General features: G+C 43.0%; 1 protein-coding gene across 1 annotated transcript in view; it reads right to left on the bottom strand.

Moving 5' to 3' along the window:
* The window catches only part of LOC143270578 (uncharacterized), a 96297-nt gene that overhangs the window by 66601 nt on the left and 2190 nt on the right, over positions 1-27506 (bottom strand). The window contains exons 2-13 of the mRNA XM_076561003.1: positions 27295-27365; positions 24270-24294; positions 20650-20772; positions 17364-17434; positions 16683-16707; positions 15197-15310; positions 12302-12372; positions 11610-11634; positions 10122-10235; positions 7245-7315; positions 6553-6577; positions 3260-3361 (exon numbers count right to left, since the gene is read on the bottom strand). Of these exons, the coding sequence (XP_076417118.1) occupies positions 3260-3361; positions 6553-6577; positions 7245-7315; positions 10122-10235; positions 11610-11634; positions 12302-12372; positions 15197-15310; positions 16683-16707; positions 17364-17434; positions 20650-20772; positions 24270-24294; positions 27295-27365 (837 nt within the window). The remainder of the gene's footprint in view (positions 1-3259; positions 3362-6552; positions 6578-7244; positions 7316-10121; positions 10236-11609; positions 11635-12301; positions 12373-15196; positions 15311-16682; positions 16708-17363; positions 17435-20649; positions 20773-24269; positions 24295-27294; positions 27366-27506) is intronic.

Here is a 27506-nt window from a genome sequence, read left to right as displayed (position 1 = left end):
CGCCAGCTGCTGCCGGGCTTGAACGTCCCTGTCGGCTGCCTCTGGGCCCGGCTACCTCCGTGGGCCGCTGCCACAGGCCTACCTGCGTCTGCTTGTCTCCGCCATCTTGAATCGTCTCCGGACACACACTTTTAATCCCAGGAACGATAAATCTTATAAAGCTATTTGAAATGGTATGTTTATCTTGGTTGCAAATCTCTCAAACAGAACTCACCATATGGCCTGTAAGTGTGTAAATAATGATCAAATTTAAGATTTTATCATACTTCATACATATTTTGTGGAAATAAACCAAAACAGATAATGGCCTGTAAATTATGCATGTATGTTTTAATCTTAACTTCATAATATTTCTAGGCCATGTAGTATACATGTAAGCTTTGTACAGCTGGCACAAGTCTTTAAGGAAATTGCAAATACAACAAAAATAAGTAGGGACTTTTTTTCACAAGGTCAATGTCAAGGATACGCACCTTCATTTTACTTCATTTAGGGAAAGCTATAAGGAGAGAGATAACTCAGTGGGGTTTCTGTCCTCCCATGCAAAAGAGGCATTCTGTACAGGACAGGCTGCCTCCAGCCCAGTTACTAGTGGAGAGAGAGTGGAGTGTTGGGTCAAATTTCAGACAAGATACCTTCCTAATTTGTGTCATAGCACTGAGAGTTTCATGAGGGCCAATGTGATGACCACATGCCAGTCACTCCTTCACCTTCTTCCTTACAATCCCAAAGGTTTGGGACAACCTTTTCTGGGTTTATTGTTCTTCTAATATACAGTCTTGCCCTGTTTATGGGACTTCCTCTGGCTGACTGAGTCCAGCCTTTTCTTCTCTCTTCACATATCCATGCCATACAGCTAGGCATCAGGAGCCCTTTAGCTGTGCCTACCAGATCCAGGACTGAACCAGATAAACTACTAAGATTTGATATCTTTGCTCTCAATGGCCTTTCCTGTACGGTGAGTTTGGTGAGGAAGAGATAATTAGAGATAATACAAAAGGCAAAGAACTATCTGGACTGAGTATGGGAGCATGCCAGAGGGTTAGGCTATATTCTGTGGACAGTGTGTTCTACTATACAGTGTCAGGCACTAAATAATTAGTGGAAAAGAACCTCCAAGACTCTAAGGATAGCCAGGCACAGAACGCAGAATGAACATGGCACCCAGGAAATAGGGAAATTTCTGGAGAAGGATAAAGGGCAAGAAACTGTAACGAGGGATATGAAGTGTGTGCGGCTAGAGGTGGGGTCATGGGGCTCTGTAGGACACGCTACTCACAAGCAGGAGACCCAGAGTATACAGTGAGTAACACAATGCATTAATTCTACAAACACTGCCTGTTATGGTGGAGCCAAACACAGCTAAAGAATTAGAGAATGCAGGAGAAGCCAACACACTTGTGGGGATCAAGGGCCTCGAGCCTAATGAAGAGGCTCCAAGGAAGACACAGGAAACTCATTTCTGAGATTATGAACTCCTTCCCCTAAAGAAGACAAGTCAGGAAAGCCTATAACAAGTGAAAGATACAAATGGTGACAGCACAGAGGACAGACACAGCCCTGTGACCAGATAGGTGCCAAGATAGCCGATACCCAAGTGCCTATAGTCCTTTAGTCCTAGGAACTGAATGTTGAATGTTCTCAATATTGAAGGCTAAACCAAGAATTTCTGAAATGGGGCCAAGTGTGTGCTAGAGTTCAGGATCTAAGATGGATGTCAGACCTCTAATCTCCCTTGTCTCGGCCATCCTGTATGTCAGTCTGAGGTGAGGAACACTGCCTACAAAAGAGTTCAAGTCACCAGGTGGTAGGTGCACACCTATAATCCCAGCTCTCAGGAGGCAGAGGCAGGCAGATCTCCATGAATTCAAGGCCATTCTGGTCTACAAAGAAGTTCCAGGATAGTCATGGCAAATACACAGAGATCTTGAGAAACTAAAAAAAGAAAAAGAAATAAAAGAGCTAAAGTCATACACTGAGCCCTTACTCCCAGGACATTGTAGCCTTGGGGTTTTGACAGAACAAAAAGCCATTCTTGGGTCTCTTTAGCCACTCCACCCTGTGGGGTCCATGAAGTGCTGCTACAAGACCTGGGAGAAAAAGAGAGAGAACCTGTTTCTCGGGCATCATTGGGATCACACTATAAGACATTTACCTATGGGTCCTGGTAAGGAGAGAAAGTTGTTCCCTATAGATAAATTGGCCCTGATACAGGTTATACTCAAAAGTGAAAAACAACACTTCATAGGCTCCATGATGCTGAAACCCAGCTGTCAAACTGATGAGGTCTGTGTCCTCTGGGCATGCCCTTGGGGTTTATCTTGATTAGATTAAGTTAGATGAGAAGAGCTGTTCCCTATGGGTACGAGCATTCCCTTCGATGGGATTCTGGGCAGTATAAAAGTAAGAAAAGTCAGGAGAGTACATTCATTCATTTTTCTTTGCTTCTGGGCTCTGGTTGCAAGGTCAGTCTCCTTCAAGTTTCTGCCTCTACTGCTTCCCAATTATGGACTCCAAACTCAAACTATATGGCAAACTAAACCTTTCTTTGCCCACTGCCTCTGGGAATGTAATCCTAACAAAATTTCCAAGGAGAGGTATAACAACATTCCAATGCTTGTGCATTGGGAGTGGCAGAGGAAGAACAGTCTATGTGTTCTTGGAAATACAGTCTTTAAATAACAGAACCAGGAGCAAAGCACCCTTAACCCTGCCAGTGTTAACTATTATGCATTGGAAAGAGGAAAAGCACACAGGTTTCTGTGTCCTTGCTGATCTTTCCCACTCCCTTGGCCTCCCAAGTACAAAGTCTAAGATGACCATGCCTAGGGCTCTCTCCCAATGGACCTGACTAGAAATGCCTTTATCTAATTCAAATTTCATCCTCATTCTTGAGATTCTGGACATTAAACAGATCACTCTTGAGACTTTCCACATCTGCATCATCCATGTCTGGGACAAAGTGACTGAGAGGGTGGCTCAGTCATTCATGCCTACCCCAGGTGAAGCCATACTCATTCATAGGAAAGTCTCAGGTTTCCTATGGTTTACCACTACTTAATGAAAGGCAAAGGTTACCTTTAACCTTTAAACCTATTTATCCTATTTAAATTCTGTGGTTGTATTTCTACAGATAAGCTAGATAAATTAACAGTATCTACACACTAAAAACTACAGCAAAACGTCTCTATAGATTTATAAATAGTGCATAGTATAAAGGGCATCTATTATACATAACTGAACATAATTCCCTCAGTACCTTCTGTTTTAATGTATGTTTCTTTGGAGGTACCGGAGATGATTTGTGGTCCATCCGTATCAAGTGGGATCACGGTTGTTTTGATGGTCCTTTTCTTTAGTACTGCAGAAACAGGGAATGCAGTCACAACAGGGAAAGTTATGTCAGCTTCACAGCAGACAAACAGAGGAAACTTAGAATAGTTGAGTGTTTGTCACTTGATCTCTTTATTTATTTTCAGGTAAGTCACTGTAATTAGAATGGTGCTTCAGGAAGATCACTGTGTCAGTGTCCAATTAATTATGCATCACATGATGATGTAGATAAAGACTATTATGGTCACATGATGTAGGTAAAGTCTAAATTAGTACAGATGTGACAATAGAGAAGGAAGAGCAATGTGACTATATTACGTTGGTGTGGTGACTGATACGAAGCGTTCAAATCCCAGTTAGAGCATCATGACACAGTGAAATCTATGCAATCCCGCTGTGATCACATCTTTGCACCAGTGAACTAAAAATTCATAAGGACCCCCAGGAGTCTTATCGGTGTAAAAGATATGTTAAACCCTAAGGAAAAGCACATGGATTGTACAAGTGTTCTATGATGTTTGTGAAATGTAAAAACAATTCAATTAGACAAGAATGACTGAATCCTGAGCAAGTGTTTAGTGTGCTACACAACAGTGACCAGTGGTTGTTTAATTTCATTCTTTTCTTATCCGGGATATTTCACAGCTCATGCAGGACATATGGTATCACTTTAAGTAGGTTCAGAAGGTAAGCAGCTGTGTATTCCTCTAACTTTTTAACCTTGGATACCATGTTAGGCATATCCATGATGCTCTGATCAAAGTCCCTGCCAGATATAAGCAAAGAGATAGATGCTGTGCCTTTGATCCCTGACTCCAATTATGTATTTCTTCCAAAATAAGTTGTAGAAGGTCTCTGAATTAGTAAACACAGCCTTTCTCCAACATCTTCATCCTACCAGGTACCTCTCAGCAAGTGACTCTGATCATCAAGGACCCACACTGAGAGGTGACTTATGCTTGTGCCTTCTGTGATGACTCAGAGTCTAAGTTATTCTAAATGAAATTGTCACATGAACGTTAGACCAAAAAAAAAAAAAAACAGTTCCTTTAAATTGGCCAACCCTGTATAAACCCTCAACATGAACCGACAAGAAAAGGGGTCTAGTGCTTCATGGTGTAACTACTCTCGAGGTGCCAAGAGATAAGAGGAAGGCAGTGGCTGCACAAGGCATGGCAGTGCGTCTTATCTGCTCACTGTTCCCTCATCGTTTTTAATAAAATATGTGATTCTTTGAGAATTCCATAAAATGTATTTTGATCATATTCATCTCCACTCATCACCCTAACTCTCTTGATTCCATTCATATCTCTCCACTCCTTACCAGCTCTGTGCTCTTTTAGTCTCCCTAAGTAATTCACCAAGTTCAATTTGTGCTAATCACATACATATATATGGGCATGTGGCCAACCTCTGCAATTCAGTCAACCTGTTACTGGCAGAGTCAGCTTCTATACACTCTCCTTCCATCAACAGATCTTCTATTTCAGTTTATTATTTTTGTTTTTTCATTGATTATTTGTTATGTTTTGTTGATGAAAAAGGCCTCTAACCCAGGCTGGCCTAAAATTCACTATTTAGAAAAGGCTGGTCTTGAACTTATGACTTTCTTGAATCTACCACTCTAAATCAAAGATTACAGACTGTGTAATGCTGGGTACATTACATTGAGTACTTGGGATGAAACTCGGGTTTTTAGACACGATAGGCATGTACTAAGCCAATCACCATAAGAGCGCCACTTAACACATCAGCTCACTGGTGAGAGCCCGAGCATGTAGACACCACCAATGTGGATAGAATGATGCCCAGTGGCACTCTTCCCTGCTGCCTGTGTAAATGCACCAAGAGCAAAAATGGAATAGGCAACATGGAGTCTAACTACCCATGACAGGAAGTAGCCTTACTGCTCACTGTCCAGCTCTCCTTTACAAGTATATTGTTGGTTGCTCGCATAGGACCCATATAAGATCAAAGAGGTCAACAGTGTGGTTTGTAGGGAAGAGAGGTTCAAAAACCTTTCTCACCCCTAACTAAGAAGCTATTGGTAATTTATGGCTTCTGTGTGAGGGAGGGAGAGATTAATTAAAGGTGTTGTCCCTGTAGCATTATCCCAGGTTCAGTGGATGCCCCTACATGTTTGCATATATGTTTAACATAAAATGGACTAGCAAGTTATTTTTTAAGGATAAAATTTGGAAAAATGTAAAAAGGGAGAGGATCTATGAACAGTAAGAGTTATAAGGGATGAATAAGATGAAATACGGTGCATAAATATATCAAAATTAATAAAATTATAATAATTAAAAAAATAAAATTTAAATGAATTGCTGGATTGATGATGCAGCACAGATCATTAAATGAATGATGACTGGAAATCTTAGTGCACACTGTCCTTAAATTTTGTGGCTCTTTGTGCCCATGCCAATATTGTCTAATCTGTTAATGCTTTTCTCCAAAACTTACAGGAATACATCAGATCTAAGATAAATCGACTTTGAACTATTCATCCCACTCTCCCCTGTACTTTAATTGTGGGCTTTGTCATCTTAAAAGGAGCACTGTGCTCCTCTACCATTCAAAGCAGTGACTGTCTGCTGCATGCCGAGTGACACTTCCTAGGACTTCCAACCACCACAGCCATCACTGCAGTGTTTGGGATCCCGATCGATCTGCCTTACTGCAGGCAGATGTAAGAAGACAGAGCTCTCCACAGGAATTACTGTGCCCTTGATGAGGTAAGAAGTGGCTCTTAAGATGCACAGCTAAGGAGCCTCATCACTACCTCTTGAGTTCTAGTTAACTCATTTATGAAGGAACACAAGCATGTAACTGACCCTGCATATCTGAGATGAAGTTTGAATACATTTTTGTAGTTACCTTGTATTCTGATTTTCAATGTACACATCTGTAACTGGAAATTGGGTTGTGAAAAAGGCATCCTACTTTTGGGGGGAAAACAGATTTAAACAAGAATCGAAGTACAATACCCTCAAATAACAAAGGATTACTATTGAACACAAGAACCATAGAAATATCCATGATTACTTACTTGTTGTCGCCCTTGCCTTTAAAAGAAACTAAGAAAAAAAATTTAACACAACAATTCTCAAATCACTAATATGTTACATCACAGTGGTGTATCACACAAAATACAACCAGTGTTTTCACAATTCCTACCTCAGGTGTGTCTTAGGAAAATGATCCCACAATACATACCACATCTATGTTTTTTGGTCTTCGCCTGCAATCAATAGGAAAGAAAATATTTAATGTCATGATCATGCTGAGTAATGTCTACAAAGCTGTTTTGCCCACTAACATTGTGTGACTGAAATCAGGACATAGAAGAGTAGTAACAAAGAGACTATATTAATGGGTACATTATTCGATGATGTCACAGAGATCTGGGACTCTGTCCTTTGTGATACAAACTAGTACTGGGCATACTTTTTCTTATTCAGTGGCAGATCAGGTAAACCTATCTGGCCTATAGAGGGTTGCAAAACTTACATCACATACCATCTATAAAAACTTTTATATTACACTAAGGTATTTTTTGTTTCTAGACTATGGTTTACAAATAACTTGAGTATATGGTTGGAAGCTTAGTGTATCCAGCTTGAGGATGTTCAGAGGATCTTTCAACCATGAGGACTGGTGTAAACTAGAGGCACCCACCTTGGTGGGATCACTCATACAGCAGGACACAAAGTTGTGCCACATTGTGATGTATGCTGTCTTGATCAGGACCAAGTTGGTACAGTTCCATTCCCTCCTCTTCCTAAATAAGCTCTCTAATATCCATGATGACTCAGATCAGTTTAATGAATGAAATGTGATACCCACTGAAGCACAAGGGGACCACCGAAGTAACCTTTCTAAGTCAGAGAAAGGAAAGGCCCTCTTACCCTCACAGTCTTCACTGGTCGGTGTTGCTTGTAGCGGGGTGAGGCCGCACTGGTGGTAGGTTCAGGGGACACTAGGGGAAAGGAAGCGACTCTCAGCTCACGGGACTTAGTATTATTACAGGGCATCTTTGCTTGATGTGAGTAAAAGCAACTGGACTTGGAACATCTTATTAAACCTAATGAACAATATGGTTGGGTTGTTGCAGGACTGTCTTCCAGGAAGAGAAATAAAGGCAGAGAGTAGCTCTGGAGAGAAATGAGCAGATTTTTTTTGTTTGTAGGGAATGGTAATCTCAATCAGTGAAAAAGCATCTATTATGTGGTGTAATGATGAAATGAATCATTCAAAAATTTCTTTTTATACGTATTCTGTTTGAGAGGCTCAACAGCTGGCAGTGAATCCAGCAGAAGTGACCCTTCTGTACCTGGTTCTCTCAGTCAACCATGTAGGTTCCAGGCTCAAAGTATTGATCTCAGTCTTTACAGCAAGTGCCTTTACTGCTAAGATCTCACTGGTCCCCTATAACAAATCTTATGATAAAAACCACAGAGTACAATCAGTCCCTGAGATGACTTTCAGGGTAGGGCAATGGCTACTCTCTTCAGCTTCAGGTGAAGTTTTTACCTATGTACCTGTAGTACAGGTCTGATTCACACTTTTATTAGAGACTCAACTGTCTTTCCAGGCATGTTTTTCTGAAAAGGGTCTTTTCTGCTCTCTACCAGTGATCTTTTCAGTCTCATGAGCTTTGTGAGAAACTAACATTTAGTGATTACAGAAAGACCTAGAACACCCGGGACTGAGAATAAGGACATGTCTGGGACTTAGGACCCATTGCATGGACAATGTGTTGCAGTAGGGAGAACCCACAATAAGGTAACACAAAGAAGGAACCACATAAGCTTCTGTGGCAATTATGAAAGAGAAGTGGCTGGGGAAGGAGAGGGGCAGGAAATCATAAGAAGAGAGACAGAAAGGGAGTGACTAGAAGAGGAATCCTGTTTCTCTGTCACACACAGCTCAGAAGCAGGCACTACACACTGAATCCACAGTTATAGACTATGATAGAGAGCAAAAAAAAAAAATCTGTAGAATGAGAGAATCCTAGAGGAGCAGACATAGTTCTGATTAGCCTGGGCTGTGAGTCTACTGAAGAAGTGACAGGGAAGCCACTTAGAGAAGAGAGACTCCTTAGAGCATAATCTCATGTCCCCAGGAAAGAAGAGACAGGTCAGACCACGCCAAAGTGGGAGACTCAAGTACTGACAGCGTAAGAAACAGACACACATTATGGTGCATAGAGAACTGATCCTCTCCTGTCCATACAATTTATTCTGAGAAACATGGGCAGTATTTTAGGGAAGCTCACAAACTCAGTCTCTGCATATTGGAGGCTGAGGCAAGGATGCCTCTAAGAGCACCAAAGATCATCCAGAGGGCAGATCCTTTCTCCCTATGTCATCCATTAATTTAAAGGATCAAAGAAGGATATCACCCTATAACCCTCCTTGACTCAAATTACACAGAATGCCAGTTAAAGTTAAGGAACATAGACTGCTTAGAGCTAATGACACACATGAGGCTTCTATTTATCAGGACATCCCTAAGGTAAGAATGAGGCTAGTGTTGCTAGAGAAGCCTGCTAACTACTTAGCAGTCTGCGATGTCCTACAAGGAGGGACTAAATGGTCCACAGAGGACCTAGTAGGCACTACTACCAATGTCCCAAGGGAGCCGGGAAAAGGATCTGCTCATTCTTTACCACCAGGACCATTTTGTAAGTACTTCAAATGTATATTTGAATGCCCAGGAGTAGGTTGTCCCTCACCAGAGACTAGCTTTATCATAGATTGAAACCCCAAACTGATCACCACCGTTTATGGGCATGGTGATGGCAAATCTCAGGAGTCAACTGATAGGTCAGGGCTCTGGTGATGCCTCTATGGCATTATCTTGACAAGGTTAACTGAGGTAGCAAATGGTTCAGCTGTTAGTACATTACTCCTGGACTGAGATCCATGACTGTAGAAGGAGAAGGTGAGCTGAGCATAAAGAAACACTCCTTTTCTCTATTTCTGTTGAACTGGACCTCTGCCTCAGGCTCCTGTATCTATGGTTGCTCAGCAAATATGCACACCATACTCATGGTATCATGGGAAAACAAGCACTCCTTCTTTGGCATGTTTGGGTCATAGTATTTTATCACACAAACTGGGAAAGAACCTTATGCGCAAATTCCATGGAGAGCTACTAAGTACAATGACGGGCTTGGAGCTAAGCGCTAAGTGTTGAAAGACTGCCTTCAAATGACAGAGATGAACCCAAGAATATTACCCCTGACAAGGCTACCATGATGCCTTTGAAAAGGAAGAACACAGAAACCTCCTTCCATGACCTTGCCTCTGTTCTTTCCCATAAGCATAGGGTGTGACACACTACTCCAGAGACCCACTCCCCTTTGGTCAGACTAGAAATGCTGTTATCTGTTTCAAATTTTGTGCTCACTCTTGACAATTTTGACAATGACCATGCCAATCTTGAGCTTGTTTACATTCAGTTCATCTACATCACCGGTATGTGGGAGAAAGTAACAGAGAGGTTGCCTCACCTGTTCCTGCCTACACCAGGTGAAGGGACAGTGACAGAGACAAGATTGAGTTCACCTTTCCTCTGTTTCTTGTTACTCAATGTTTGCAAAAGGTGAATTTACATTACATTCTTAAATCGTGTGGTTGAATTTCAGCTGAGGAACTATGCAAGTCAACATTATCTACACAGGAAACTATGGTAATATCATCACCTTTCCCTCCTATCATACAATGATGATCCACAACTACCATATGTCACCCAATGAGATTAATGCATTTCAACAGTACCTTCTCTTTCAGTAGATGGTACATGGCCAGAAGTGTCTGCCTGGACTTCCGGTACTTCAGCATCCTTGGGGGATATCTTCCCTTTCCCATAGAGTCTTCTTTTAATTCTGGAAACTGGCATGCATTAACAGTAGAGACAGTTATGTCAGTTTCATGGCAGAAAATAGAGGAAACCAGTCTGTTTTAGTACACTCCATGGCATGCCCATTCTCCAGGCACCATCATCAGAGTCACAGTGGTGTTTCAGGAGCATCACTGAGTGCACTGCACACTCCAGCATGCACCGCATTGGTGGTGTAGGCAAGTCCTAAATTCATGGCAGTGTGACAGTGTGTGTGTTTCCTTGCTGAATACATGTACCTAATAAGTGCTCACCTTCAAATCACAGGCACTGACCAACCCTGAGAGGAAAAACACATGGAGCAGAGTGTACCCAACCTTTAAAGATGTATTCCCACTGGATATGGAGTGCACTGCTTTCATAACAGTTCTCTGTAGGCAGAGGAGGTGAAGCTCTGTGATTTCTAGGCCAGTATGGTACATAAGTAGGTAGTTCCAGTATAGATAAAGACAAACTGTGAGTCCCTGAAACCCACCCCCAAAAGCAATATATTCTCAGAGAATGAGGTAGCACACATCAACCTCCAGGTGGTGACTGCAGTTCTCAGTGCACATGTCCTTAAATTGTGTTCCTCTTTGGGCCCATGCTTCTGTTGTCTACTCTGTTCATGCTATTCTCCAGATCCCAGAGAAACCCATTTTAGAAATATCCATCCTACTCCTCTCTATATTTTATTTAATTGTGAGACTCTGTCATCTTAAAAGGAGCACTGTGCTCCTCTACCATTCAAAGCAGTGACTGTCTGTTGCATGCTGAGTGACATTTCCTAGGACTTCCAACCACCACAGCCGTCACTGCAGTGTTTGGGATCCCTATCGATCTGCCTTACTGCAGACAGATGTAAGAGGACAGAGCTCTCCATGGGGATTACTGTGCCCTTGATGAGGTAAGAAGTGGCTCTTAAGATGCACAGCTAAGGAGCCTCTTCACTACCTCTTGAGTTCTAGTTAACTCATTTATGAAGGAACACAAGCATGTAACTGACCCTGCATATCTGAGATGAGGTTTGAACACATTTTTGTAGTTACCTTGTATTCTGATTTTCAATGTACACATCTGTAACTGGAAATTGGGTTGTGAAAAAGGCATCCTACTTTTGGGGGGAAAACAGATTTAAACAAGAATCGAAGTACAATACCCTCAAATAACAAAGGATTACTATTGAACACAAGAACCATAGAAATATCCATGATTACTTACTTGTTGTCGCCCTTGCCTTTAAAAGAAACTAAGAAAAAAAATTTAACACAACAATTCTCATATCATTAATATGTTACATCACAGTGGTGTATCACACAAAATACAACCAGTGTTTTCACAATTCCTACCTCAGTTGTGTCTTAGGAAAATGATCCCACAATACATACCACATCTATGTTTTTTGGTCTTCGCCTGCAATCAATAGGAAAGAAAATATTTAATGTCATGATCATGCTGAGTAATGTCTACAAAGCTGTTTTGCCCACTAACATTGTGTGACTGAAATCAGGACACAGAAGAGTAGTAACAAAGAGACTATATTAATGGGTACATTATTCGATGATGTCACAGAGATCTGGGACTCTGTCCTTTGTGATACAAACTAGTACTGGGCATACTTTTTCTTATTCAATGGCAGATCAGGTAAACCTATCTGGCCTATAGAGGGTTGCAAAACTTACATCACATACCATCTATAAAAACTTTTATGTTTCACTAAGGTATTTTTTGTTTCTAGACTATGGTTTACAAATAACTTGAGTATATGGTTGGAAGCTTAGTGTGTCCAGCTTGAGGATGTTCAGAGGATCTTTCAACCATGAGGACTGGTGTAAACTAGAGGCCCCCACCTTGGTGGGATCACTCATACAGCAGGACACAAAGTTGTGCCACATTGTGATGTATGCTGTCTTGATCAGGACCAAGTTGGTACAGTTCCATTCCCTCCTCTTCCTAAATAAGCTCTCTAATATCCGTGATGACTCAGATCAGTTTAATGAATGAAATGTGATACCCACTGAAGCACAAGGGGACTACTGAGGTAACCTTTCTACCTCGGAGAAAGGAAAGGCCCTCTTACCCTCACAGTCTTCACTGGTCGGTGTTGCTTGTAGCGGGGTGAGGCCACACTGGTGGTAGGTTCAGGGGACACTAGGGGAAAGGAAGCGACTCTCAGCTCACGGGACTTAGTATTATTACAGGGCATCTTTGCTTGATGTGAGTAAAAGCAACTGGACTTGGAACATCTTATTAAACCTAATGAACAATATGGTTGGGTTGTTGCAGGACTGTCTTCCAGGAAGAGAAATAAAGGCAGAGAGTAGCTCTGGAGAGAAATGAGGAGCAGATTTTTTTTTGTTTGTAGGAAATGGTAATCTCAAGCAGTGGAAAAGAATCCATTAATTGGTGTAATGATGAAATGAATCATTCAAAAATTTCTTTTTATACGTATTCTGTTTGAGAGGCTCAACAGCTGGCAGTGCATCCAGCAGAAGTGACCCTTCTGTACCTGGTTCTCTCAGTCAACCATGTAGGTTCCAGGCTCAAAGTTGATCTCAGTCTTTACAGCAAGTGCCTTTACTGCTAAGATCTCACTGGTCCCCTAAAACAAATCTTATGATAAAAACCACAGAGTACAATCAGTCCCTGAGATGACTTTCAGGGTAGGGCAATGGCTACTCTCTTCAGCTTCAGGTGAAGTTTTTACCTATGTACCTGTAGTACAGGTCTGATCCACACTTTTATTAGAGACTCAACTGCCATTCCAGGCATGTTTTTCTGAAAAGGGTCTTTTCTGCTCTCTACCAGTGATCTTTTCAGTCTCATGAGCTTTGTGAGAAACTAACATTTAGTGATTACAGAAAGACCTAGAACACCCGGGACTGAGAATAAGGACATGTCTGGGACTTAGGACCCATTGCATGGACAATGTGTTGCAGTAGGGAGAACCCACAATAAGGTAACACAAAGAAGGAACCACATAAGCTTCTGAGACAATTAAAAAAGAGAAGTGGCTGGGGAAGGAGAGGGGCAGGAAATCATAAGAAGAGAGACAGAAAGGGAGTGACTAGAAGAGGAATCCTGTTTCTCTGTCACACACAGCTCAGAAGCAGGCACTACACACTGAATCCACAGTTATAGTCTATGATAGAGAGCAAAAAAAAATCTGCAGAATGAGAGAATCCTAGAGGAGCAGACATAGTTCTGATTAGCCTGGGCTGTGAGTCTACTGAAAAAGTGACAGGGAAGCCACTTAGAGAAGAGAGACTCCTTAGAGCATAATCTCATGTCCCCAGGAAAGAAGAGACAGGTCAGACCACGCCAAAGTGGGAGACTCAAGTACTGACAGCGTAAGAAACAGACACACATTATGGTGCATAGAGAACTGATCCTCTCCTGTCCATACAATTTATTCTGAGAAACATGGGCAGTATTTTAGGGAAGCTCACAAACTCAGTCTCTGCATATTGGAGGCTGAGGCAAGGATGCCTCTAAGAGCACCAAAGATCATCCAGAGGGCAGATCCTTTCTCCCTATGTCATCCATTAATTTAAAGGATCAAAGAAGGATATCACCCTATAACCCTCCTTGACTCAAATTACACAGAATGCCAGTTAAAGTTAAGGAACATAGACTGCTTAGAGCTAATGACACACATGAGGCTTCTATTTACCAGGACATCCCTAAGGTAAGAATGAGGCTAGTGTTGCTAGAGAAGCCTGCTAACTACTTAGCAGTCTGCGATGTCCTACAAGGAGGGACTAAATGGTCCACAGAGGACCAAGTAGGTACTACTACCAATGTCCCCAGGGAGCCGGGAACAGGATCTGCTCATTCTTTACCCCCAGGACCATTTTGTAAGTACTTCAAATGTATATTTGAATGCCCAGGAGTAGGTTGTCCCTCACCAGAGACTGGCTTTATCATAGATTGAAACCCCAAACTGATCACCACTGCTTATGGGCATGGTGATGGCAAATCTCAGGAGTCAACTGATAGGTCAGGGCTCTGGTGATGCCTCTATGGCATTATCTTGACAAGGTTAACTGAGGTAGCAAATGGTTCAGCTGTTAGTACATTACTTCTGGACTGAGATCCATGACTGTAGAAGGAGAAGGTGAGCTGAGCATAAAGAAACACTCCTTTTCTCTATTTCTGTTGCACTGGACCTCTGCCTCAGGCTCCTGTATCTATGATTTCTCAGCAAATATGCACATCATACTCATGGTATCATGGGAAAACAAGCACTCCTTCTTTGGCATGTTTGGGTCATAGTATTTTATCACACAAACTGGGAAAGAACCTTATGCACAGATTCCATGGAGAGCTACTAAGTACAATGACGGGCTTGGACACTTGGTAGTGGTAAATGGGGATAAGCACTAAGTGTTGAACGACTGCCTTCAAATGACAGAGATGAACCCAAGAATATTACCCCTGACAAGGCTACCATGATGCCTTTGAAAAGGAAGAACACAGAAACCTCCTTCCATGACCTTGTCTCTGTTCTTTCCCATAAGCATAGGGTGTGACACACTACTCCAGAGACCCACTCCCCTTTGGTCAGACTAGAAATGCTGTTATCTGTTTCAAATTTTGTGCTCACTCTTGACAATTTTGACAATGACCATGCCAATCTTGAGCTTGTTTACATTCAGTTCATCTACATCACCGGTATGTGGGAGAAAGTAACAGAGAGGTTGCCTCACCTGTTCCTGCCTACACCAGGTGAAGGGACAGTGACAGAGACAAGATTGAGTTCACCTTTCCTCTGTTTCTTGTTACTCAATGTTTGCAAAAGGTGAATTTACATTACATTCTTAAATCGTGTGGTTGAATTTCAGCTGAGGAACTATGCAAGTCAACATTATCTACACAGGAAACTATGGTTATATCATCCTTTCCCTCCTATCATACAATGATCATCCACAACTACCATATGTCACCCAATGAGATTAGTGCATTTCAACAGTACCTTCTCTTTCAGTAGATGGTACATGGCCAGAAGTGTCTGCCTGGACTTCCGGTACTTCAGCATCCTTGGGGGATATCTTCCCTTTCACAAAGAGTCTTCTTTTAATTCTGGAAACTAGCATGCATTAACAGTAGAGACAGTTATGTCAGTTTCATGGCAGAAAATAGAGGAAACCAGTCTGTTTTAGTACACTCCATGGCATGCCCATTCTCCAGGCACCATCATCAGAGTCACAGTGGTGTTTCAGGAGCATCACTGAGTGCACTGCACACTCCAGCATGCACCGCATTGGTGGTGTAGGCAAGTCCTAAATTCATGGCAGTGTGACAGTGTGTGTGTTTCCTTGCTGAATACATGTACCTAATGAGTGCTCACCTTCAAATCACAGGCACTGACCAACCCTGAGAGGAAAATCACATGGAGCAGAGTGTACCCAACCTTTAAAGATGTATTCCCACTGGATATGGAGTGCACTGCTTTCATAACAGTTCTCTGTAGGCAGAGGAGGTGAAGCTCTGTGATTTCTAGGCCAGTATGGTACATAAGTAGGTAGTTCCAGTATAGATAAGGACAAACTGTGAGTCCCTGAAACCCGCCCCCAAAAGCAATATATTCTCAGAGAATGAGGTAGCACACATCAACCTCCAGGTGGTGACTGCAGTTCTCAGTGCACATGTCCTTAAATTGTGTTCCTCTTTGGGCCCATGCTTCTGTTGTCTACTCTGTTCATGCTATTCTCCAGATCCCAGAGAAACCCATTTTAGAAATATCCATCCTACTCCTCTGTATATTTTATTTAATTGTGAGACTCTGTCATCTTAAAAGGAGCACTGTGCTCCTCTACCATTCAAAGCAGTGACTGTCTGTTGCATGCTGAGTGACATTTCCTAGGACTTCCAACCACCACAGCCGTCACTGCAGTGTTTGGGATCCCTATCGATCTGCCTTACTGCAGACAGATGTAAGAGGACAGAGCTCTCCACGGGGATTACTGTGCCCTTGATGAGGTAAGAAGTGGCTCTTAAGATGCACAGCTAAGGAGCCTCATCACTACCTCTTGAGTTCTAGTTAACTCATTTATGAAGGAACACAAGCATGTAACTGACCCTGCATATCTGAGATGAGGTTTGAATACATTTTTGTAGTTACCTTGTATTCTGATTTTCAATTTACACATCAGTAACTGGAAATTAGGTTGTGAAAAAGGCATCCTACTTTTGGGGGGAAAACAGATTTAAACAAGAATTGAAGTACAATACCCTCAAATAACAAAAGATTTCTTTTGAACACAAGAACCATAGAAATATCTATGATTACTTACTTGCTGTGGCCCTTGCCTTCAAAATAAACTAAGAGAAAAATTAACACAATAATTCTCATATCATTAATATGTTACATCACAGTGGTGTATCACACAAAATACAACCAGTGTTTTCACAATTCCTACCTCAGTTGTGTCTTAGGAAAATGATCCCACAATACATACCACATCTATGTTTTTTGGTCTTCGCCTGCAATCAATAGGAAAGAAAATATTTAATGTCATGATCATGCTGAGCAATGTCTACAAAGCTGTTTTGCCCACTAACATTGTGTGACTGAAATCAGGACATAGAAGAGTAGTAACAAAGAGACTATATTAATGGGTACATTATTCGATGATGTCACAGAGATCTGGGACTCTGTCCTTTGTGATACAAACTAGTACTGGGCATACTTTTTCTTATTCAATGGCAGATCAGGTAAACCTATCTAACCTATAGAGGGTTGCAAAACTTACATCACATACCATCTATAAAAACTTTTATGTTTCACTAAGGTATTTTTTGTTTCTAGACTATGGTTTACAAATAACTTGAGTATATGGTTGGAAGCTTAGTGTGTCCAGCTTGAGGATCTTTCAACCATGAGGACTGGTGTAAACTAGAGGCCCCCACCTTGGTGGGATCACTCATACAGCAGGACACAAAGTTGTGCCACATTGTGATGTATGCTGTCTTGATCAGGACCAAGTTGGTACAATTCCATTCCCTCCTCTTCCTAAATAAGCTATCTAATATCCGTGATGACTCAGATCAGTTTAATGAATGAAATGTGATACCCACTGAAGCACAAGGGGACCACCGAGGTAACCTTTCTACCTCAGAGAAAGGAAAGGCCCTCTTACCCTCACAGTCTTCACTGGTCGATGTTTCTTGTAGCGGGGTGAGGCCGCACTGGTGGTAGGTTCAGGGGACACTAGGGGAAAGGAAGCGACTCTCAGCTCACAGGACTTAGTATTAGTACAGGGCATCTTTGCTTGATGTGGATAAAACTGCATGGATTTAGTACATGGGTCTAAATATCATCAGACATTTCTGTCCCCTCAGCAACACCTAAACATTCAGCAGTTGTTTTTGAAATAATTGCATCCGAGGCTTTATAGTATTTACAAATGCTTGGCCGGTAGCTTAGGCTTATTAATAATTTGATCTTTCACTTATATTAACCCATATCTTATCTATAGTTAGCCACGTGGTGTGGTACCTTTTATCCCTACAGTATTCTCATCTTGCTTCCTCTGGGTCTCGCTGGGGACTCCTGACTCTGCCCTTCCTCTTCCCTGCATTCTCAGTTTGGTCGCCCTGCCTGTCTACTGGCCAATTAGCCTTTTATTAAATCAATTCAAGTGACAAATCTTTACAGTGTACAAGAGGATTCTTCCATGGCAACTAAATCTAATGGAAAATATGGTTGGGTTGTCGCTGGACTGTCTTCCAGGAAGACAAATTAAGGCCCCGTACAGGTCTGGAGAGAAATGAGGAACAGATATATTTTCCTTTCTAGGAAATCTGAATCTTAAGCAGTGTGAAAGAATAGTTGTATCATGTAAGGATTAAATAAATCTTTCAAAAAATTTCTTTTTACATTTATTATATTTGGGATGCTCAACAGCTGGCAGTGCATCCAGCAGAAGTGACCCTTCTGCACCTGGTTCTCTCAGTCAACCATGAAGGTTCCAGGCTCAAATTATTGATCTCAGTCTTTACCACATGTGCTTTTACTGCTACATACTCAAGAACCACAGAAAAGTAACCTTATGATAAAAATCACAGAGTTCAATCAGTCTCTGAGATGATTTGAACGCAGGATAGCTGCTACTCTCATCAACCTCAGCTGGCCATCAGGAGACTTTTATCTATATACATGTAATAAAGGTCTGATCCACACCCTTTCTAGAGAGTCAACTGACTTTCCAGACATATTTTTCTGAAAAAGGTTCTTTTCTGTTCTCTCCACTGATCTTTTCAATCTCATGAGCTTTGTGAGACAATAAATGATTACAGAAAGACCTGGAACACCCAGGACAAGATGAGAACATGTGTGGGAATTAGTCCACATTGCCTGGACAACGTGTTCCAGTACACAAAATAACCAATAAAGTAACTGGAAAAATGGACCACATAGGCCTCCAAGGTTTTCCAGACCAAGAAACATGGCAATAATGAAAGGGAAGTGGCTGGAGCGAGGGAGAGGGTGGCAAGAGGTAACAAGAACGGAGATGAAAGTTGGGGGGGGGCTAGAGGAGAATCTTGTCTCTCTGTCACACACAGGTCAGAAGAGGACAGTATGCATTGAACCTACAGATATAGTGCACAATAGGAAGTTAAAAAAAACTGCAGACTGAGAGAATCCAAGGGACGCAGACGTAGTTCTGATGGGCCTGGGCTGTGAGCCTACTGAAGTAGAAAAAGTAAAGCCACGTAGAGAAGAGAGACTCCTTAGAGCATAAACTCATGTCCCCAGGAAAGAAGAGACAGGTCAGACCACGCCAAGAGTGAGAGACTCGAGTAGTGACAGCACAGGGGACAGGCACCTCCTGCAGGTGTCTAGAGAGCTGACCCCCTCGGGTGTATAACCTGTATTATGAGGAACATGGGCAATATTTTAGGAAAACTCACAAACACAGTCTGCATATTGGAGGCTGAAGCAAGGATGTCTCTAAAAGCACCAAAGATCACCCAAAGGGCAGACCCTTTCTCATCCATTAAGTCAAAGGTTCCATGATAGATATCAGCCTGAAATCTCCCTTGACTGAAATCACCTAGCATGGCACTTAAAGTCAAGGAACATAGACTGGTAAAAGCTAAAGACATATATGAGGTCTTTACTTGTCAGGACATTGCCAGTGTTGCAATGAGGCCATACAACAGAAGCCTGCTAGCTATTTAGCTGTCTAATCTTTGGTTGTCCTTTGAAGATGGACTAAATGATCAACAGAAGACCAAGAAAGCACTACTACAAATGTCCCAGGGGACCCAGGGACAGGATCTGCTCATTCAGTATCACCAGGACCACTTGGTAAGAAATTTATACACACATTTGAATGCACAGGGGCAAGTTGTCTCTCACCAGAGAGACTGGCTTTATCATAGACTGGAACCCCAAACTGTTTATGGGCATGGTGATGGCAAATATCAGGAGTCAACTGATAGGTCAGGGCTCTGGTGATGCCTCTATGGCATTATCTTGACAAGGTTAACTGAGGTAGCAAATGGTTCAGCTGTTAGTACATTACTCCTGGACTGAGATCCATGACTGTAGAAGGAGAAGGTGAGCTGAGCATAAAGAAACACTCCTTTTCTCTATTTCTGTTGCACTGGACCTCTGCCTCAGGCTCCTGTATCTATGGTTGCTCAGCAAATATGCACACCATACTCATAGTATCATGGGAAAACAAGCACTCCTTCTTTGGCATGTTTGGGTCATAGTATTTTATCACACAAACTGGGAAAGAACCTTATGCACAAATTCCATGGAGAGCTACTAAGTACAATGACGGGCTTGGACACTTGGTAGTGGTAAATGGGGATAAGCGCTAAGTGTTGAAAGACTGCCTTCAAATGACAGAGATGAACCCAAGAATATTACCCCTGACAAGGCTACCATGATGCCTTTGAAAAGGAAGAACACAGAAACCTCCTTCCATGACCTTGCCTCTCTTCTTTCCCATAAGCATAGGGTGTGACACACTACTCCAGAGACCCACTCCCCTTTGGTCAGACTAGAAATGCTGTTATCTGTTTCAAATTTTGAGCTCACTCTTGACAATTTTGACAATGACCATGTCAATCTTGAGCTTGTTTACATTCAGTTCATCTACATCACCGGTATGTGGGAGAAAGTAACAGAGAGGTTGCCTCACCTGTTCCTGCCTACACCAGGTGAAGGGACAGTGACAGAGACAAGATTGAGTTCACCTTTCTTCTGTTTCTTGTTACTCAATGTTTGCAAAAGGTGAATTTACATTACATTCTTAAATCGTGTGGTTGAATTTCAGCTGAGGAACTATGCAAGTCAACATTATCTACACAGGAAACTATGGTAATATCATCACCTTTCCCTCCTATCATACAATGATGATCCACAACTACCATATGTCACCCAATGAGATTAATGCATTTCAACAGTACCTTCTCTTTCAGTAGATGGTACATGGCCAGAAGTGTCTGCCTGGACTTGCGGTATTTCAGCCTTCTCAGAAGCAACCATGTGCTGCTGTTGATGGTTCTTTTCCAATAGATTGTATTCTGGGACTGCATTAACAGTAGAGACAGTTATGTCAGTTTCATGGCAGAAAATAGAGGAAACCAGTCTGTTTTAGTACACTCCATGGCATGCCCATTCTCCAGGCACCATCATCAGCGTCACAGTGGTGTTTCAGGAGGATCAGTGAGTGCACTGCACACTCCAGCATGCACTGCATTGGTGGTGTAGGCAAGTCTAAATTCATGTCAATGTGGTGTTGTTAAAAGAAGAGCAACATGACTGTATTAAGTTTGCTTTTACCTGATAAACAGTGTCCATGTCTCTCTTGGAGTCCCATAAATATGGTAAACTTTATAAACTCCCTCCTTTCTGAGTAGTGTTTACTATACTGTGAAACTTCTCAGTGCAAAACATATGAATAAACATACATACATACATACATATATATATATATATATATATATATCCATCCACATACACACATATGCATGCATACATGCATGTACACACACACACACACACACACACACACAGCTTGACCTCAAATAAATGTACATATACTACCGAATTACTCTGTGGTATTTGTTATTGTCAGAACAGTCAGCTACATTTGAGTGAATCCAGGTAGCATGAGGTTGTGTTGGTTACTCATGCAACCAACGGTAGAGAATGTATTTATTTTCACTGTTTACCTTCACTGTTTACATGAGAAACTATAGAAGGGCCCTAGCTTAGCAGAAATATATGATCTTCCTCCAATATTTTCAACCTGCCTAGTGCCTATCAGTTAGTGATTCTCTAGATAGTGGACCACATTGAGAGGTAAGCAAAGCTTCCATATTTTCTAGAGATGCTCAGATTCAAAGTCACTCAGAGCCAAGTTGTCACATGATGGTTGGGATGAGTAGGAACTTCCCTTCCACTAGCCAGGCCTGGATATGTCCTCATCACGAACTGACAAGAACAGTAGCCAGGTGCATTGGTAATATAATAAACAGTGCCTGTACACGTCATTTTCTAGGTGACATCCTCATTGACCATCTGTACAGTCTTTATTAATTCTGGCTAAGATAGGGGTAATGACTACAGGAGCATCAAGAACGCACTATACCTGTTCATGCCTTTCTCACCAAAGTCCTATCTTCTCTATATTGCCGTTTAATTTTTCCAGAACAGATCTGTGTTCTAGTCTAGCCTGAAATTTCTACAGCAAAGAATGAACTTATGTCTCTCTTTCTTCCACTTCTCAAGGACAAGGACTAATAAGATTGAGACATCCTGGGCACATTTTGAGCAGAATTAGGAGTCAAACTCTGGGTTTAATTAGCAAACTGCGCGTGGTTATGCTAATCATGCACTGAGGCAACTGGGCCACAAGCTCCAGCCCATATTAGCATACTAGCTTTTCTTAATACAAACTACCATATAACAAAGTACTGAAAATGTAAACACACTGTGCATAAAATACTTTTGAAATGATGTTACTGAGCCATATACTCTTCATTGCTGAATATATATATATGTGTGTGTGTGTGTGTGTGTGTGTGTACACACATATATGAGTGGTCACACTGAAAACATGAGGACCAATCACCACTGAGAAGAAAACTCCTGGAGCATAATAGAGTGCACCCCATTTTTAAATATATAATCTCACTGAGTGTGGTAGTGAACTCCTTGTGTAACAGTTCTCTGTAGTCACAGGCAGGCAGAACTGTGTGATATCCAAGTCAGAAGGGTATATATGTAGCTAGTTCCAGGAGAGCCATGGATACATAGTGAGATCCTGTCTCAAAAACAAAACACTATGTTGTCCAAAAAGTCCGACATCACAGATCAACATCCAGGTGGAGACTAGAGTTCTTAGTGGACACCGTGCCTAAATTGTGTTGCTTTTTGTGTCCATACTAATATTGTTAAACACCTTAAAGTTTTTCAGGTTTTACTGGAAGGAGCCCACGAAGTCTAGCACACATCCATCCTATCTCAATGTAGTGGTAAGCAAAGAATCTGTGAACTACACCACAACATGGGCTGTTTTCTTCCACACTTGCTAAATGTGTGCAGGCAGGGTATTAAATGCAGTCGTTGCACTGCATATGTGAAGATCCTCGTCACTTATTCTGGGCATTGGTGTATTCATCTGCTTAGGAAAACACATATCAACTCACTACATATGGCTGTGGTGAGCTTTAGACACATTGTTATAGGTAAATCATGAATACTATTTTTTTCTCAAGGAATTTACAATTTTAATATAAACCAGCTGGCTCATTTCCAGTTACATTTTTTTAAATTTTATTTTTCTTTATTAAGAAATTTTCTACTCACTCCACATGCTATCCACAGACCCCCCTCCTCCCTCCTCCCATCCCCAACCCTCTTTCCCAAGCCACCCCGCATCCCCCAAATCAAGGTCTCCCATGGGGAGTCAGCAGAGCCCAGCTCACTGAGCCTAGGCAGGTCCAAGCCCCTTCCCACTGCACCAAGGCTGTGCAAGGTGTCACACCACAGGCACCGGATTCCCAGAAGCCTGCCCATGTACCAGGGACAGATCCCGATCCCACTGCCTGGGTGCCCCCCAAACAGTTTGAGCCAAACAACTGTCTTCCATGTCCAGAGGGCCTAGTCCAGTCCCATGGGAGCTCCACAGCCACCAATCCACAGTTCATGTGTTCCCACTACTGTGGTCCATTATCTCTGCACGTCCTCTCATCATGATCACAATGTCCCTCGCCTGCAGTATCTCTCCTCTCTCTCATCAATTGGATTCCCGGAGCTCAGCCTGGTGCCTGGCCGTGGATCTCTGTATCTGCCTCCATCAGCCACTGGACAGAGGCTCTATGATGACAGCTAGGTTATTTGCTAGGCTGGTCACTAGAGTAGACCGGTCCAGGCACCCTCTGGACCACTGCCAGCAGAACAAGGTGGGGTCAACCTTGTGGACTCCTGAGAGTCTCCCCAGCACCCTGCCTCTTCCTGTTTCCATGATGTCCTCATCTATCATGGTATCTTCCTCCCTGCCCTCCCACTCTGTCCCTGTTCCAGCTTGACCCTCCCATTTCCCTATGTTCTCATCCCCCACTCCTAAAAAAATTGTATTTTGTTTACTCAATCAACATAGATGGAGTAAACAAAATACAGTTTTTAAAAAAAAGTCTCCCAGAATAAGAATGGAGCCTGTGCTAGACCCTCCACAGTTGTCTTATGGCCAGCTGGCATGGGGGCTCAGGTCCTTAATTTCTTTTTCACAACAGTTTTCCTGAAAATTGGGTTCAATGACATGGACATCTGTCTAGATAAAATAAGTTTAAACATAGCCTGGTGCACAAAATCCCAAACTAAGGAGGTCACAGCTAGACGTAGCAACTGTAGACACATGACTATGATTTCTTACTTGAGGTATCACTTTTTTTTCTAAATCAAACTCCCAACTGTCAATTGATGAATGTGTTTTGCTTACTGTGGTACACTAGACAAAAGACAACCAGTATTCATACAATTCACATCTAAAACATGTCTTCAGTGACTCTGGAATACATACCACATCTGTCTTTTCCTGGGTCCACCTGCAAAACACAGTAAAGAAAACACTTTGAGACTCAGATTATGGTGAGTTCTGTTTGTACAACACTTTGGCTCACGTGTTTGCTGGGCATTATTACACCAAGGATTGCCAAACCCTTGGGTGGAAGATTCTGGATTAGTATGTCGTATGATACTGACAGAATATCTCAGGACGTCTTCTTTGTGACAAACACTAGTCTGTTTTTCACTTTTGCTGACTAGAGGCCACATCAGGTATCCCTATGTGTTTCGCCTCCACTGATGGTCAGCTAAGGTATATCACGACATGACAGAGCAACTCTATATCTGGTTACTATGATTTGTTTGTTTGTTTGTTTGTTTGAAACAAGAATTAACCTTTATTGAGCACTTATTATGTGCCAGGACAGATTAATATCTTTTAATATTTTAAGGCAATTAAGTAAATATTGTTATTGCTACTTTATTGAGGAAGGCAATGTAGACACAGAAAGGATACGTTTGCCAAAAGTCACAGAGCCAAGAACTCCCAGTTTTTCCAGACAGGAGGCTTGAAGCTCAGAGCTCAGGTTGTCATACCACCGGCTTCCTTTGTAGAGTCCCTCTGTGGCCCATGGGTTGGAATTCCTGGTCAGTGGCCACTCCCCCCCCCCCTACATGACCGAGCATGTACTGCCAAAATGATTAGTCATTCCAAGGCTTTATGGCCTATGTAATCCATGCGCTGCATTAGGCAATCTATGTGCATACGTGGCATAGCTACATATGCCCTCGGGCAGGGGAATCCATAAAAAGCTAGTCACAGGGGCCGGGTGGTGGTGGTGGTGGTGGTGGTGGTGGTGGTGCACACCTTTAATCCCAGCACTCGGGAGGCAGAGGCAGGCGGATCTCTGTGAGTTCAAGGCCAGCATGGACTACCAAGTGAGTTCCAGGAAAGGTACAAAGCTACACAGAGAAACCCTGTCTCGAAAAACCAAAAAAAAAAAAAAAAAAAAAAAAAAAAAAAAAAAAAACGAAAGCTAGTCACAGCGTCCTGTCCCCTTCTTCTCCTCCCCCCGTCCCCACAGATCTTCCATAGGTCCAAGCACATTCTCTTCTGTCCCTCCTTCCCTAATAAACTCTGAGAGTGGGTTTCGTGGTGCCTCGAACCTTTTCTCGCTCGGTAACAGTGCCGCTTAATGAATAACATCGTGCCGCCACATAAAAGCCAACACCACGTGCTCTTTTGCTCTCCCCAAAAACTGCCGCCGCCGCCGCCACCGCCGCCTGGTTCTCCCGCGCCCGCCGCCGGGGTTTGCTTTCGAGGGCGCTAGTTCAAAGGCGGCCTCAGCTTCCCACGGGTCTCCCGGAGACTGCATATTCCCTGCCTGGTCCAGGGCGTCCGATTCGCAAGGCCACGCCTTGTTCTGATGCCTCGGGAGTCCCTCTCTCTTCCGGGCCCACAGTCCAGGATGCCAGCGGCGGCATCTTAGAAAAAAGACCTTTGCGTCCAGGAACCGGGCAGGGCGTGAGGAGAGCGAGGCCGGGGTTTTCTGACACAGCAGGGGCTGACGTGGCAGGGCTGGGGTCTCCCCATCGCCACAACAGGTTTCTCTCCGCTGCCCGCGTCCGGCTGCGCGCCTCGCGAGCAAACGCCCCGGGCTCCGCCTGCCTTTGACTTTCCCGGGCAGAGACACCCCTGCGGCCCGGTGACTCTCCGGCGCCTCCCTGCACGGCCGCCCTCTGCGCTTGCGCAGACCGTAGCTCGGGTGCCCCGGGAGGGCCGCGCCCGCCCGCCCGCCCGCGCCCAGGCTTCCCGCGGTTTTTCACAAGCTGGAAGCGTGGCTGGCTGCGTGGTGCCTCTCCTCTCCTGGCGGCAGCTGAGCGGGGGCGAGGTTAACTTGAGGACTCTGGTCTGCACATGGTGTTGGCAGGGGCTTCCAGAAGGGGAAATACCGTTTTGCTGACCCCAGATGGCCCCGGGGCTGGCCGGGGGCGGGGGTGTTGGAAGAGGACGTGAATTCTGACTGGAAAATGTCCCCCTCTCTTCAAGGAGGGCCCCAAACAGGCCCCGTCCGGCCTCCTCTCGAGGCCAGGATCTTAGGGAAGGGTGTGTCCATGAGTTGGGTAGGACCCCCTTACACACGCGAGCGCGCGCGTACACACACACAAACACGCACGCACGCACGCACGCACCCCAATCGAGGCCGAGGGTTTCGTGGTCCCGAGGATAACGTGCACGCCCATGTGTTTGAGTCAGGCATACTGGTCTACACCTGTAGCTCCCGCACTTGGGTGGTAGAAACGCAGGAGACCAGCAGTGTGAGGCAAGTCTGGGTTGTATGAGACCCAGTCCTACATGCCATAGTTTTAGGATATTTAAGGTATTCAGAATTGTAATCGCCCTTATTTAAGACCTCATAGGCTTAGGATGAGTTGGTGTTTCTGTGTTGAGAAAAAAATAGCCCCATCTCTGTTGTGATTTCTAGAGTGGTACAAAAATATCTAAGTTTCCTGTATTCTACTGATTATTATGATGACTATATTACTACTATGCCCTTTTATGAGGTACTCTAATAATGTACGTGCATCCCATGACTTAGAGTTCTGAGCAACTGGACACCCTATACTGGGGCATATGAAGCTTCCACTACATTGATCTTTGGGGAACAATCAAATTTAACCTAAACCAGAGGCTCTAGAAGTCATAAAAGCAGGGGACCCTTACGTGAACATTCAAGTCTACATGGATGATATGCCTATCAACTTCCAAGTGAAATTTATATACTTTTGTCAAAAGCGGAACACCATGCTCCCAAAGACATCCTGTCCCCTTGACTCAAAATCAATACCTGACATAAGCATGTGTGGATGTTCTATGCAATCACTAATCTGGTCTAATTCTGTTTCCCCTTCTTCCTAAATATACTATTTAACACCCATGATAACCTAACCAACTTTATTTTTCAAGTGTGAGAGCCACCAAAACCTAAGGGAAGAATCATTAAAGCAGCTTTTCACACTTTCATAAAGAAACTGTTTACCTTTGTCAAAGAATTGGGGGACTTCTGTACATCAGTTGAAGATGGTGTTGCAACTTGATGTTCAGGTGTAACTAGAGGGACAGAAAAATAACCGTCAGTTCATGGTACCATTTACCCACCCAAGCACCTTTACTTGACATGGATAAAAGTGCATGGCATCAGTACATGTGATTAGACTTAGTTAAGCGACTACTGGACTGTTTTTCCTAATG

The sequence above is a fragment of the Peromyscus maniculatus genome, chromosome 23, assembly GCF_049852395.1.
Source record: "Peromyscus maniculatus bairdii isolate BWxNUB_F1_BW_parent chromosome 23, HU_Pman_BW_mat_3.1, whole genome shotgun sequence".
NCBI classification, from domain to species: Eukaryota; Metazoa; Chordata; class Mammalia; order Rodentia; family Cricetidae; genus Peromyscus; species Peromyscus maniculatus.
This window is presented reverse-complemented; position numbering and strand designations above follow the sequence as displayed.